Below are 15,335 nucleotides of genomic sequence, written 5' to 3'. Positions count from 1 at the left end.
GGGGGCCCGGCTGGAGGGCTCACAGGCCTGTCTGTTTGGCTTCCAGCAACGATCCACAGTGGCATCCATGATGCATCGTCAAGAGACCGTGGAGTGCTTGCGCAAGTTCAATGCTCGGAGAAAACTGAAGGTGAGTCTTGCCTTTCCAGGCTGCTGACATCCTGAAACCATAGCTTTTGACAGTCCACCCCCTACCCCAGCACAAGAGAAAGCCCCCTTTGTGGCTGGAGCTGAGCTGGGAAGGTTATACCTGTTGGGGGCCCCCAAAGACCTGAGGGCCTGAAGCTCTGGTCAGCAGCTGCCCTCTGCCTAACTTTTGCTTTTCTAGAGTCCAGCTGAATTCACAAGCCTCTCTTCCTTCCCCAGGGTGCCATCCTCACGACCATGCTTGTCTCCAGAAACTTCTCAGGTATGTTTCCCCAGCCGTGCACTTTAATTCTACTGAGGTGAGTGGGTCAGAATGGGGTGTTGCCATCCCAGTGCTGGGTGTCTCAGGCAACACCTTGACCAAGATGAAGAAGACCCTGTTTTGAGGGGGCTGCTGCTGCTGGGTCCTACAACTTGACATTCTGGGGGACTTCTCTTGGGTTCACATTGATGAATTCTATTCCCTACACCCTCCCAAGGAGTAAACTGCCCAGCCTCCCATCTCCCTTGCCCCTGGGGATTCTTCTTTAATTCTCTAAAGACTCTCAGCGCTTTAGGATTTTAGCCGGTCGATAGGGTATTGGACAGTGGGCTGGGGAAAAGAAAGAGATGAGGTGTAATGAATCTTCTCACCCACCATTAATTTGTCTACTGGGACGATCTCTACTTCACTGTGTCTAAGTGGAGATGACTAATAGAAATTTTTCCAGATGTTTAAACATTTTACAGAGACTGTGCTTGTAATATGCTTTGCGATACTAGCTGTAAAAGTGAAGGAAGAGCAGCAGGATGGAGGGAAAGCAACTTACTTAAATTTGACAGGGAAATTGGGGGAGCTGGGACCAGTCATTTGTAAATCACTTGGCCTTTCGTTTTAAGATGCAAGACACTCCACCCACCCACCCTACCCCATACCCCCATCTTGTTTGCCCTCAGTAGGGAAGCAGAGCGGCTTTCTGTGAGGAAAAGGTTAATGTCAGAACTTAACTGAAGACAGAAGGTCTCCTCCCACCTTGCCCACCACCCCCCACCCAACCTCCCCAGCCCTGCAACCCTCCAGCCCCACAACCCTCCAGCCCCACTGTTTTGGTTGAAGACTCCCTTCTCTCATTCTCATAGTGGGATTCCTTCCCTTGCTTTCCTTCTACAGTGATAGGGAAACAGGATTGTATGGCAGCCGCCCTGGGCTAAGGTCGCTCCCTTGAGCTTGAGGGGTTTGTCTGTGCTGGTTCAGGGTAACCTAAGGGCCCTGGGTCCGAGGATACCACAGGTGAGAAGTCATAGGGCTTCTTGAGCTCTAACCGAAGCAAGAGCCGCCAGGCACCAGAGGGGCAGGACTGGTGAGTGTGCCAGGGGCGTGTCCCACCTCAGGTCCATCCCCTGTGCTCCTGGTTTGGGGCTCATTCTTATGTGGGTATCCATGAGGGGAAGACTATTGCTATGGATTCAACTCTCACAAATGAGAGCAGGAGGGCACAGCTTGGCTGCCTCCAATGGAGATGGAGCTGTAGTTCCACATCAGGCTTGTCCTCAGAATTACTGGAAGCTTCTACTTTCTCAGAAGTGTGAGAGCCTTTCTAGAGGACACTTGAGGGCATTTCTGTGCCCAACTAGGAGGGTGATCTGTTGTATCTCCGAATGAAAGAAGTATCATAATAGGCTACTACTTCTTTTCTAGACTGGGAAATCAGTAGCATGTGCCCTGTCCCATGGCCTCCATCCACATCAACCTCCCCCACCTCCATTCCATTTCAGGAAACTGGTATCCTGGTTTCAGGAGACTGGCCTCTCTGTGAGGACAAAGCACTTTCACTCATTCCTAAAAAAGCCTCCTCCTGTCCTCGTTGCCCAGACCTTGTCTGCCTTTGAGCTCACTTTGCCCTGGGTCAGAGGAGACTGAAAAAGTGCTGCAAAGTGCTGCAAGCATTATAGGATGCCCTCTGCTGCCCTGACTCTGGAACAGGTGGGGGCGGAGCCTATCTCTAGAAGCTTCTCTAGAAAGAGGTGTCACCAGGTATAAAATCAAGAAGGAAGAGCACCTGTGTGTGTTTTTTAAGGCATGAACTAGGCTGTTTCCTGAGTCTACCCCAAATAGGGGGTGCAATCTGGACTCTAGCAGGTTGGCTAATCGTGGAATCAGGGCTTCTAGAATGTATTGCTTCAGCAGCTTTTGTTTTCTTTCTGGAGGCTCATTTCTTGGCATCTTCACCCTTGGAATACTGAAGTACAGGCTGAGAAAAACTGTCTGTCCTGGCTACCTGCCTTGAAGAAGGAAAGCAAACCATGTCTCCGAGGAACTGGAAGATTAGGAGAGGGATAGGGAGTTGGGGCCCATCAGTGAACTTAGCTGCATGAGGGCCATGTGCCCTCCGTGGGCCCCAAATGTTTGGAATATGGCCAGAGGAAAGGGCTCTCTGATAATGTCATCATTTAGGTCCCCTAGAGAGGGCAGGTCTGAAGCTGAGTCTCCCTTTCCTCACAGCCTCGAGCTAGGGCTCGGCTGCCTCAGAAAGGACCCCGCCTCTCCCCAGTTCAGGCTCTCCCTTGTAGACCCTCCCCTACGCGCTCACGGACCAGGTGCTAGAGCTGTGGTGATCCCTACACCCTGACCGAACCCCATCCTCTCAGGCCCCCAGACTGCTGCAGGGCTGGCTGCACCTGCTCCTCAGCCTGCCCCTGGCGCCTTCGCTCCCCCCAGCTCGGCTGGCTTGGCCACGCCGCCTGGGCCCTGCTGTGCGTGGGCGGCCAGCGGCTCCCGCGCCTCGTGCTGGGGCATGCTCGCTGCTGACTGGCCCCTGTGGCTTTGCGGCAGCTCTGTGCACTGAGAGATTGTATCCCCTCAGTTGGCAGGCAGAGCTCCGCCCCCGCCTCGCCTGCCGCGAGCGCCGCCGGCCTGGCCGGGCAAGGTACGTGGCATGAGTCCCCTGACCGCCTGCCTCGGCTCCCTGCCACCCCACCAGGAGGGCCAGCATGCCAGGCCCGCTCACCAGGGAGGCGAGTCCCATGCTTGCGGGCTGAGATGGGCATGCCGGACGGACCACCTAACTTGGCATCTGCGAGCGCATTGGTGTCACAGAGCCCCCTAACCAGCCGTGCATGCTGGGCGCTTGCCAACTCTCAGGAGGCAATAGCCTGGGGACGTGGAGCTGGGCAGCAGGAGGCTTTCCTCCATACGGCCGAGAGCCTGGCCTGCCTGAGGGCTGCGGCTAGTGGCAGCCCCCCAGAGACCGTCCTGGGCGTGGCTGGAGCTGCCCAGTGCTAGGAGTAGGCAACTTCAGCACTGCTGGGAGACCCACAGGGGAAGCCGTGCCCCTCGAAACTGTGAAGTCTGGCGTTTGCAGGCCTCCAGTTCTGAAAGGCTGTGGAGCGTAGAAGCTGTGGGGAGAGCCGTCCCTGGGTTTGGATCCTAGCCCTGCCACACCCCAAGCGAGTCTCGTCAACCCTCCCAGCCTCCGTTTCCTCCTTTTTCTGGTGGCGCTAATAAATAATGTGGCGATGGTTAAGATCATGTATGTCAAAGGCTCTCATTCCTGCCTGTAGAGGACAGTTTGTCAAACGTCCTAATGCGGACACCTCTATCCCAGACCAATAAAATCAGAACCCCTAGGGCATGGGATAGGCATAATGATTTTTGTTGAGCTCCCCAAAAGTGATTCTAATGGGCAGCCAGAGTTCTGAACTCTGATAAAGTACCTAACACAGTAGGTGGTCAGGCATCATAGTAAACACATTAAAAAAATAAGTTTCAGATCACCCCAGCATGACTGGAGATAGGATCCTAGGCCATTTGGGGAGGTTAGAATTCTTGTGAGGGAGGGATCCCTGTTCTCACTGGAGAGAGATGGGCCCCAACTTGGGTAGGAATCGCCACCTGAGGGGAAGAGCGGCAGCAGTAATAGTGACAATGGTTTACACTTAGTGAGTACTTGCTACATGCCAAGCACTCTGCCTAGTGCTTTTCATGCATGGTCCCCTTAGGTCCCCACCCCTGTCCTGTTACCTAGGCCCTATTTTATCCCATTTTCTAGATAAACTGAGGTTCAGAGAGGTTAAGTAACTCACTCAAAGTCATACTGGGAGCAACTGATAGAGCCAGTGAAGTCCAGGTGGCTCAGACAGTTGGGCTCTGTGCCTCCCAGACTCCCCCATCCACTGTCTGCTACATTCCTGTGGCTTTGGTGACCAGCAGGTGTCACCAGCCTTCCTACACAAAGCCCATCAGCCTTGAGCCTCTTCCTGTGCCTGGCTAGAATCCATTTAATACCTCGCTATTCTGCCCAGCCTTTCCTGCTCAGTGGGTCCAGAGAGTAGACTGAGGAAAGAGGGGTGGATAGGACCCCGTGATCCTGGTGAGGACCTGCCCAGTCAAGGCTTCAACCCCCCCGGCAAAACCCTCCTGTAGGTGGTCCTGGTCTCTGTGTCTGTGTCTGTCTGTCCTCACGTCTGGTCTCCTTCGTGAACTGTGACACTCTCTTAAGAGCTCTCAGGAGATGTCTTGCATCCTTCCAGCTTGGCCGTTCTGAGGAACTCCGTGGCATCTAGGGACGGAGCCCTCACTTTTCACCCTGGCACTCTGCTTCCAGACGTGGGTGGAAGCGGTTGAAGGCAGAGTTCCCAGTACCCCAGGCAGCTCCTGTACTGAATGTGGTTTCTCCTCCCATGTGCAGTGTGTCCCTGTCCTCTTCTGTGGCAGGAGAGATCCTGGGGTGCCACCCGGAGGGTCTGAAGCAGCTTGAGATGCCCTTCTTGCTTTGGGGCTCCCAGGAAGGGCCTCTTCCAGGGGCTTCAGGAGACTCCTGGCCCCCTTGTCAGACACAGCAGACTCTTGTGGATCCGGCTGCCAGACTTCAGGCTAGGGAGAGCGTACAATGCAAGAGGCTTGATTTTCCTTTTTGTTTTCACAGCTGCCAAAAGCCTACTGAACAAGAAGTCGGACGGTGGTGTCAAGGTAGGTGTCTGCATCCCTGTAGCCCGAGACTGGCCTCTCTCCCTACATCTCTGTGGGGGGTTCTTAGCTTTGTTCCTCCTTTCCCCCAGGAACCTTCCTATCCTTGCTTTTCTGCTTTAAAACCAGAAACCTTTGTGCTCAGAACAGCAGGTTCCATTGGCCTGAGAGGGCAAAAGAAAGATGCGTTTCTTTTGACCTTAGCTTGAACGTAAAGACTCAGGGGAAGTGATCTAAATTTTGGTTTCCTAGAGCTCAGTCCTGAACCTCACGGCAGACACATGCCTCCTCTCCACGACTTTACTCTCAGGGTTTTTGAGGTCATTTGGGTAATCTTCTTTTTTCCTTTTTCTTTTTGGAGCACAGACCCTTTATATGAAATGAAAGCAAAGTAGGCCTGGTTGACTCAGGGTACAGGGCTCGGAACCTGAAGCCACTATCCTTTTAGTTTTTCTGTCTTATCTCCAAAGCACTTCCAGAACCCAGCTCAAATGCCACTAAGTGAAAAGTGTCTTAAACTTTCTAGAGGCATAGGCTCCTCAGAAACAAGCAAAAGAGGTGGTATATCACAGCTCATTCCCATTTGGTGAGGGAGCTTTTCCTGTAGGATCACAGAAGAGGAGAGAACGGGGTCCCATGGGGACCAGCAGAAAGCCCTAGTGGGGGTGGCTGCTTGGTGAAGGGGAAGGAGAGGTGGCTAGGGGTCCTCACAGGGCCCAGAGTGTTCTGTAAATGCTTTGGGGGCAGAACGGGTCCTGGGGCTAGGGCACTGGATAGGAGTCTGTACCATCTTGAAGCCTACCAATTTACACCATCGAGTATTTCAAACGGTGAAATTATCCAAACCTTTATATTCCAACAAAAGCTTAAATTGGGCCTTTCCCCAGGATCTTCTGTCCCCAGCTGAGATACACACTTGTGCCCCATTCCCCTCCCTGCTCTCCTTCCTCTTTCCCTCATTCTCTGCATGCCTGCTTCTGTGTGCTTCTGCACCAAGGAGGGGAGCTTGAGCTCCACACACACCAGCTGACATGGATCTGGGGGTGACTAGCAGCCTCCCAGTAATAGGGACGTGAACTGGAATGGGTGGAACCAAGTTAGGAAAAGGTGCCAGGCTTAGTTGGAGAAAGCGTTTGCATATTTCTATCCAGGAAAGAAGCTAGAATCAGTTATACTTTACAAAGTGTTGAATAAGTTCCTGTCAGAGGCCCAGTGCTGTACTCAGTTCTAGGGGCCCGCCAGAAGAGAAGAGGTTGATGTAGTTTTCATCTAGCTTTGAGAAGTCGCAAGGTTAATTGAAGAGGAAATTGGACACACCTGGAATCAGCTAAGCACTGACTGGTCTGTGGTACTGGACCCTACATTGCATGGCTCCGTCCAAGAAACTACTGGGCAAAAACTTACTGGAGAAAACTTAAAGGATGTAGGAAGATTGGAGCCCAGTCGGCGATTGCCTCGAGAGAATGGGATTGGAGGCGAGGACGGGGTGGAAAGACACACCTTTCATTTTTTACCTTGTACACGTTTTCTTTAAAAGGAGAAGGTGTTCCTGCTATAACTTAAAAGCAACAAAATATTTTTATGGTTTCTGTTCTATATATTGATGTTCTTTGCCCAACTGGAACATGGTGTTTGTGGTGGAAGGATGTCGAAATTACAGCTGGATTGGTCTGGTTGGGTGGTGGGTTTGGAGGTTTGTGTGTCAGACCACAGGAAATGTAGGCCACTGAGCAGGGAAGCTATGGTGAGAGCAATGGTTTCAAAGGATTTGGCTGAGGGTGTAAGGATGAATAGAAGAGGGTGGGAACTAGACACAGAGGTCTCAATTAGGATTTGTTGTAACCTGGGCATAGAGTGAAGAAAAGGTGGTTAGAAATAGAAAGGACTGATGTTGAAAATATTTAACCACCAGAAGAACCCAGGCACTGACCTACGGGAATAGGCCCTACCTATGGAGAACTGGCCCTGCTGTCACCAGGGATGCAAGGCACTGACTAGATCTTAGCTCCCCGTAGAGATGTGTCAAAGTTCACACCGGATGTGTTAGAAAAGACCCATCAAGGATGATGTCAAAGCTCCTTGGATGTTGGAAGGATTGGCGGTACCTCAGCTAGAAATGGGAGTGGTTGTGAAGGAATGCCCATGATGACAGCAAAAGTTTTACTTGGACCCCCTGAGATGAATAGACAGGTGGAGATCTGTGGGGAGAGGACTTTTAAGGTGCTGGGAAGTACGTGAGGTGGCCCAGGGAAGAGGTCAGCACTGGACATGCTGATGGGGACTCGTGTGAATGAATTCCATGAGTTCACTCCCTCAGCCGGTTCCATGCTTTGGGAGCTGGGAAGACAGCGACATAATCCACCCTTTAAGGTGTTCAGAGACCTTAAAGGGGAGAGACAGGGGAACCAGCAGTGCTGCATGCTCCGGGCAGGTCTGTCAAAGGAGGTGTGCTAAGGGTGGGCCCTGGAGGAACAGATACCAGCATTCATACCAAAACAGGAAATCTTCCCGAAGGTGATGGCCTCTAAACTGAGTTGAAGGATCTTGCTAGGTTGAAGTGAGCAGGAAAGGGGGAAGAATATTCCAGGCAGAGGGAATAGCGTAAGATAGAGAGGTTTGAAACTGCAATGATTCTGGGAACTTCAGTAGCTCTGAAAGGCTGAAGGAAAGACTGATTTCACTACTTTGTGAAATAAAATTAGATAAATAAGATAAATTTCACTATTTTGGACCTGAAATAAAGTAGTAACAGCCAAGACTGTGGTGAAAATATGGATAAAGGAGCCATTGAAGGATAGGTTTCTGATGGAACTTTGTAGAGGGCTGGCCCCAGGGATGAGTGTCAGGTGCAGCCATGCAATATTAGTGTAAGGAGCTAATTTAAAAAGATACAGCTCTCAGGGTCCAGCCTGGAATTCAGATTCAGGAAGACTTGGGTGGGAGGCAAAATCTGAATTTTAATAATACTCCCCTTCTCCCATATGAATCTAAAGTGCGTGAAGGTTTAAGTGTTTCGTAAAGACAAAATTTCAGGGCCATCTGTCATTGAGAGGCTGGAAGAAGAAGAGTCATCAAAGGAAACAGAAAAGACAGAAAAGGTGGGGGAAAAACAGAAGTGTGCAACAGTGTTGGACCTTACAGAGCACTGAGAAGGATGAGGGCAGGGCCAGCAAATGGTTAAATAAATCACTTCAAACAAGAACATGTATGGGGAAGCTAGTGTCTGACCCTGCTATGCACTCAGCGAGTTTTGTGCATGAGAAAAGACTTTGAATATAGTGGTGGGAACGAAGGCAAAGATGCAAAAGTTTAAGAAGGGAATGACCAACCAAAACTGAAAGGCCAGAACAGGTTGAGGAAAATATTCACAGCAGTGTGATGGGAAGGGTTAATATTATTTTTCTACAAAAAGCTCTGCCTAGCAAACAAGAGTTCCCTCTAAAGCCCAGCAGACAAATGGTCAGAGAAGTTGCGCTGACAACCCAGAGAAGAGGAGGTAGAACTGGTTAACAAATATGGAGGTTTAGCCTCACCAGTATCAGCGAAATGCAAGTTGAAATGAGCCTCCATATTTTGACTCTTAAGTTTGGGATAGTAGAGTAAATTGCAATGGCCCTTTCGGAAACAGCCTGCGTGTCAAAAGCTGTAAAATTATTCCTGCTGGTTTTACCCTTTAATTTTACTTCTGGGAATTTCTCCCAAAGAAATAATTCAAGGTCGCACCTGGCTGGCTCAGTTGGAAGGGCATGCCACTCTTGATCTTGGGGTCATGAGTTTGAGCCCCACACTGGGTGTAGAGATTACAAAAATAAATGAACTTTAGGAGAAAATAGAAATAATTCAAAATATGGAAAAATTGAAAGCAGAAGGATGTTCAACATAACATTATCTCTAACTGAAAAAAATTGGAGACGATTTCAAAAGTCAATAAGATAATGACTAAATAATTACAGGAAACCCATTTACTAGACCTTTACAGAGTTACTAATTTTTTCATGACTATATAATCATATGTTTTATATCAAGTGGACAAAATGGGATATAAAGCAGTATGTACACTGTCATCTAAATTTTGTTTAAAAAAACAATATGTTTGTCGATTATATTCAGTATATATTATGTGGATAGATGAAACCCCATGAAGTGTTAATAGTAACTTCACTGGGTGATGGGAATTTGGGAAACTTTTATTTTATATATTTTTCTGTGTTTTCTACCTTTTTTATGTAGACCATGCATTGCTTTGAGAACCAGAATAAAAATCAAAATACTATTTGTTTTAAAAGTAAGGCATCAACTTGGATATAGCTTATAATGATATTTTTAAATTATGTAAGAAAAAAGACTAATAAGAGAGGTAGGATTATGGATGGGTTTTATTTTTTCCCCTTCTTTGTTTTCCAAGTTGCTCTTAATGCGGCTGCAGAACCTCTTAGAATGGGGAATGTGTATATAACAATGAATGGCATGGTTGGACGGAAGTGCTGCGAAAGGTAGCGGGGGACGACAAAGCAAGATGTGTGCAGTTCAACTTTTCTGGACTCTCTTGAAGGTCAAGGTGATGACCCGTGTGTATGAGGGAGGCCTGTGAGTTTGCTCAGAAGATGCTGACCTGTGAGCAGCCTGGGTCTTTTAGAGACCACACCTTGCTTTCCCAGCATCTCCCTTCCCAGTTCCTGGTGCTTAAGGTCTGTAGGAAAGTTTCCTCCTAGCTGTCCAAAAGCTTTCACAAGATGCTGGAACATTAGCCCTGGTTTGAGCATTGAGTCCACTTTGTGCTCTCGAGTGTAAGGACTCCAGATTCTGATTCGGTTTCTCTGAGAGTGGATACAGGGACCCAGGGTCTGTAGAAGAATGACAGCCACTTGCGAGGACAAAACTGGAGGGGCCACAGACTCTCAGATCCTGAGAGGCCCCTAGCTGAGGACAGTTAGTGCATTTTGCTCGTCCCAGGCCAGAATGGCCATCCAGTCTTTAAAAAAGTAATAAAGGAAGAAAAGAAAAGAAAAAAAACAAACAAACAGAAAAAGGGATATAGCCATTTCCTTAAGTACTGTTTGAATATTTGTTTAAGTGTGGAAAGTAGGTTTGAATCCTTTTCTGGCTTCCAATTTTAAATAAATATTTAATTTGTAAATAAAAGTGAGATGTGGTTCTTTATAAATGATCTGGTATTTAAACAGTGCTGCAGTGTGCTGCTTGAGAGGGGCTCAGCTGCGCATGGCTGAGGACAAAGCCCTGAGAAGATGGAGAGAGGAACTGACAGAAGTCTACTAACCCAGTAGAAACCAACCCTTGAATAGAAAAGGATTGTCTTGGGTTTTCATGCAGGACAGTTGAGGAAAAAGAGAGCCCGCTACAGTTGGGACTCTCCTCCCCATGAGGTGAAGCAGAAATTTTTTTTAAAGTGTTTGGCTGCCTACACAGGCCTTTCACAGCAAGCGCCTGGAAATCACCAGGACCAAGGGTGGGCCTGGTCTGTGCTCCCAGAGTTTTCATTCCATTGATCCTGGGCAAGTTAGAGATCTGTGCTCTGGTTTAGCCTGAGGGAAGACCAGAGTCAGCAAACCCAGTTCAACTCAGCAGAAGTTTGTTGATCGTGTGCTTCCTTTAAGGGATTTTGCTAGACACCAAGGAGATGACAGAGGTGGACATTCCCTCACACTGTAAACACTCTAGTTGGATAAAAGGATAAGTATGAAGGTAAAGCAACTTCCTCTTTTTGAGGAATAACTTTGGAAATAAAATCCCACATTGGGCATAAACAAAAGGCTAATGCAAAAGAAGCCCAATTCAGGGGCTGGCTGGCTCAGTCAGTAGAGCCTGCGACTCTTGATCTCAGGGTCACGGGTTCCAGCCCCATGTTGGGCATAGAATTTACTTTAAAAGAAAGAAGGAGCAGCCCAATTATTTTTAGGCTTTCTTTTTCTTTAGATATAATTTTAAATTCTTTTAAATACTTCTAGTCCTCTTCTTTTGAATTAAATATTGTCCTGAAAATGTCCTCTAAAGTAGGATGTCAGCCTCTGGAGGAACGAAACATTTATCTGACACGTTCACTGTGCCTACAACAGTAGTCAGACAGCAGATAGACAGGTTCCAAGGGGACTTCTGTCTCCCAGCAAGCTAATTATAAACTTCTTAAGTGCCTTTCACCTTTTAGACAGTCTTCTGAGATGTATTTTCAGTGTTCCATGTGGTCTTTATTTTTATGCTCTTGTTTCACATCTGAACCTAACGTCCGTGAGCAGCTGGCCAAGACTGAGCAATCACTGCTTTCAGCATCCCCGCTTGGTTTCCGTCTTGACGTCTTTGTGATCCCTCCACTTTTAGTCACCAGGACTCCTGTTCCCTGTGTCCTGCTAGTGGCAGAATGTAGTGAGATACTGAAATCTTCTGGATAAGCACGGCCATACTGACAAAGGGATGCCCCCAACTCAACCGTTTATCAGATGATTTTCCAAAGCGCACCGTCTTTATCTGAAAAGCAGTATAGGGATGCAGCAAAAAAGGTCTCGGTTCAGGAGCCCAGGGTTTCCAAAGTCGAGGATGGCCTCGAATGGCTTTTTACTATTTACCTGGTAGCTGCTCAGCCGAATTTCAGGCAGACCTAGTAATGAGAGAAAATAAAACACCTTACAGGGAGCCAGCCTTAGAAGCTCAAACTTAGAACTTTGCAGCCAAATGTTACCTTTATAAACTCGTGACTTCACCTTCACAAAGCTTTCTATGAGCAAGGCCAAGAACCTTAGAATATACTCAGTCCATGTCTGTGAGCCTGACGGCAAAGGGCCCAGAGGCATGTGTGTGCCTGGTGGGCTAGGTGCTGTGTGAATCCTTCTGGTGCTGGGCTCCAGGTCCCCTTCTTCCGCTCTTTTCTCCGGACACAGAGCCCACGCTGGTGCACTAACCTGCAGCATCTCCGTGCTTCTCTTCTTACCTCCTCTTTCCCCTTCTCTTTCCCTTTCGCTGTGGTGTGTCCAGAAAAGGAAGTCGAGTTCCAGCGTGCACCTAATGGTGAGCCTTGCCTGCCCACCCATCTGCCTAGTCCATGCTGCCTGCGCCCGCCTGCCGCCACGCAACCCCACTCCGCCATGTGCGTGTGCTCCACTCATCCTCACTGCATGTCTGTGCTATGCGGGCAAGCGCGGCCTGTCCTGACAGGTGGGGGCCGTGGCCCAAGGTCTCCTGGTGGCCTAGCCAGTGGGCATTGGAGTGCGCGTTGTGGCACCCCCTCCCTCGCCAACCCCCCGCAACCCAAGTTTGGACTGCCTCCAGCAGCCCAGGGCAGGAAGTGAAGCTAGCAGGGACTCGGGGCCAGGTGGCAGTCCCAGGGAGGACCCTTGCTCACTGTTGCTCAGGAAGAGAGGCCCTGCTCACTGGGCACTTCCCACACACTGGCATCTGGTGGCTATCTGTCTGGTGGGCAGAGGAGCTGGTCGCAGGCTCACAGCCCCAAGCCTCCCTCTCCAGGCCTGTGCCTCTGGGCAAGTGCCTGTGAACAGGCCACTCCCAATGTTTCATCCATCCCACCCACCCCTCGAGGGGACAGCTGAAAGACTAGAGAGGACGCATCTTCTTTCATATGGAACACAGGCCACCAAAGGGAGCGTAGCAGCCTGAATCATTATGAAACCAAGCTTTAAAGTCAGAGGTGGGGCCACATGAGTGACATCTCCACCCTCTGCAGATATGGCAGTTTCAAGGGTGCCCTGGAGTCCTCGCCCCCAGCCAGGGTCCCTTTCTCATCTGGGCTTTGCAGGCAGGACAGCCTTATCCAGTCAGTCCAAACAGGTCGGACTTAGTAGCTGAGCGAGAACAGCTCTGCTCCTTCTGGGGTGGAAATGAAAGAGAGCAGAGGTCATGGGAGTTGAGACCCACATCCTGACTCTTCCTGGGACCCCTCTTCTTCAGCCTGCAGGGTTCAGTGGGGATCTGGTGGCATTTGGTCCCTGGCTTAAGGTTCCATGCTAGCCCTGGGTTTGGGACATCTCCGCCATTGACCGCAACCTAGGATTGGATGCCTTCAGGTCTGGTCCAAAGAGCCATAAAAAGAAGCCTCCAAGCAAGAAGAAATAAGACAGTCCGGATAGCTTTCCGTGTGTGTCCTTGAAGAGAAGCAGCACATCCTACCTGCCAGGGTGTCATTTGTGCCCGGCTGAGAGATGGTAGCTACATGTTTGTCTCTCTGTCTTCTGAAGAACTTGCAGGCGTCAGGCTGTTCCTTGGTGGCCACTGGTTCCACTGGGACTCCCAGTGAGACCCAGTACGTTGGTGAGGGCATACGTAAGAGGTTCCCTGCCCTGGAGATCAGTCTCCTTCCTTCCTTACCATCCTTCCCACACCCTACCTTGCTGTGCCACTCAGCGTCACGTTTCAAAAGGCAAGAGATAGTCCCAAGATACCCTGGTGGTCTGCTGCTGTTAGGAATGTTGGCCCACTGGGCAGCCTACTCTCCCAGGGGCTGGGTTCTGGGACTGCAGCCACAGCCCCCCCCAGCCCTGGATTCACCTGCCCCTCCTTGGAGCTCTACCCTCACCCCCAGTTGAGCAAGTTCATGATTTATCAGGCAGGCAGAAAGGCCAACAGCACAGCCCTGTGTCTGCTCCCTGGCATCACTGGGTGCATTCCATATCCAAAGTCACATTCTTCCGTTTCCTCTCTCGATGCCATCTTCTAGGCAAGGTTTTCCTTCTCTTCATGTTCCTCCTCTTTTCATATCAGGCTTCAGGCGGGTGTCTTAAGGGAAAGGAAAGGCAGGTGGCAGGTTGAAAGGGCAGCGGGAGCCTACCCATTGATAGGGGACCCAGAGTGTCTGCATTTTGTTCGGCTTCCTTACAAACTGCCCTTCTTTTTCCCTGTGAAGTGAGAAGATCCTGAAGTTCTTTGGGTAAAACATGATTGTACAATGACATGGCATCTGGCATAAGCAGAGATTTCTGGAAACATGCTTTGAAACAAGTCTTTGGCCCAGTCCCACCTTAAGGATGCCTCCAGAGTTAGGTCTCTGGGCCCCTCCAAATACTCCCGTCCTCCAGTGGATCATCTCTCCAACCACTGCTCCCATCCACACAGTATTACAGAGGCCAGCTCAGTCCTAGCTCCTCCGGGCCAGGCCGGGGGGCAAGGGAGGTCTGGGAGTCGAACCTGAGCAGTTTTGGCGACTCTAGAGGAACTAAACCATCTGTTTTCTTGTCTCAGCCACAGAGCAACAACAAAAACAGTCTCGTAAGCCCAGCCCAAGAGCCCGCGCCCTTGCAGACGGCCATGGTACCTCCTGACTCCGGCTTCTCCGCCCCTGCCCCTGGCTGCCTCCCGCTCCTTCTCCCTTCCTCTTCTTGCCCTCCCTCCCAGGCCTCCTTGGCCTTGACCTTCTCATCCCTGTAGAGCAGGCTGCTTTGTGTCCTGCCCTGTGGGCCCCTTCCCCCTCATTGTCCCATGTGCCATGCTCCTTCCTGCACCGTGGAACTACCGCTCCTGCTCCTTCTGCTGTGGAGGGTGGGGAAGAGGGGTCAGGGCTCTCAGCTAAACCTCTTAGCCCCAGGCTGGGCCCCCTTGGGTCTGCTGTGGGGGCCGGGAAGGTGAGTGGCTTATAAAAGAAGAGGGTAGGAGCTTTCTTGGGACCTGTCGTTCATTTCCTGGAGGCCTCCTTGTAAAACCTGCCTCACCCTCTACTTCGCAAAGCTACGAGCAGGAAGGAGGAGTGGGGTCCCCCACCTCTGGATGGTGCTGAGGTCTCTAAGATCCTGGAGAGCCCCATGCGGGGGGCACCATGTGCTCCCAGAGCTCTTTCTGCTGGTAGTGACTAATGAGAGAGTTGGCAGGGGGGATGCCTGGGAGAGAAGGAGGGGTAGTTGTGCCTGCTGCTCCTACCGCCTGCAGCCCTGGACCCTTGCACTGCCTCGGGGCACATCAGGGACAGGAAGTCTGGGGAACACAAAAGATGGTAAAGCAGGCAGTTCCCTGGCTCAGCTTGCTGAGGGGGCGTTCTGGGTCTTTCTGGGAGACTTTAGTCTGGTCTGTGTCCCTACCTCCTACACACCCCTTGGTGAATGCTGTTGGCAGGGCCTGGCCTGTGCTCTCAGCCCCATGGCTCCTCCAGCATACTTGTTCCATGGGGAAAGAACCCTCAGATCCAGCAGGAATCAGGGACAGAGGCTCTTGTCCTCTCCTCTTTTCTGGTACCTGCTCTTGCTAAGTTCCAGCCCTGTCCTTCTTACTCAGCCAGTACTGTCCCCTAAAT

At 50.4% G+C, this 15,335-nt stretch overlaps 1 protein-coding gene and 1 long non-coding RNA gene across 16 annotated transcripts in view; both read left to right on the top strand.

The window, feature by feature from the left end:
- CAMK2G (calcium/calmodulin dependent protein kinase II gamma) overlaps nt 1-15,335 on the top strand; it is a 53,689-nt gene that overhangs the window by 28,445 nt on the left and 9,909 nt on the right. For 4 of the 15 annotated variants that reach the window (XM_047701599.1, XM_047701588.1, XM_047701594.1 and 1 more), the window contains exons 11-14: nt 47-130; nt 367-409; nt 5,052-5,095; nt 14,294-14,362. In XM_047701599.1, the coding sequence (XP_047557555.1) occupies nt 47-130; nt 367-409; nt 5,052-5,095; nt 14,294-14,362 (240 nt within the window). Of the gene's footprint in view, nt 1-46; nt 131-366; nt 410-2,990; nt 3,054-5,051; nt 5,096-12,076; nt 12,110-14,293; nt 14,363-15,335 lie in introns of all 15 variants that reach the window. The other 11 variants (XM_047701586.1, XM_047701591.1, XM_047701587.1 and 8 more) reach the window with 6 other exon arrangements.
- On the top strand, nt 5,102-10,105 carry LOC125084357 (uncharacterized). The gene is made up of 2 exons (XR_007122614.1): nt 5,102-9,465; nt 9,619-10,105. It is a non-coding gene; the product is annotated as an uncharacterized LOC125084357 (long non-coding RNA).

This window comes from Lutra lutra, chromosome 14 (genome assembly GCF_902655055.1).
Source record: "Lutra lutra chromosome 14, mLutLut1.2, whole genome shotgun sequence".
Classification (NCBI taxonomy): Eukaryota; Metazoa; Chordata; class Mammalia; order Carnivora; family Mustelidae; genus Lutra; species Lutra lutra.
Note: the sequence above shows the minus strand (reverse complement) of the source record. Positions and strands in the feature narration are given on the sequence as shown.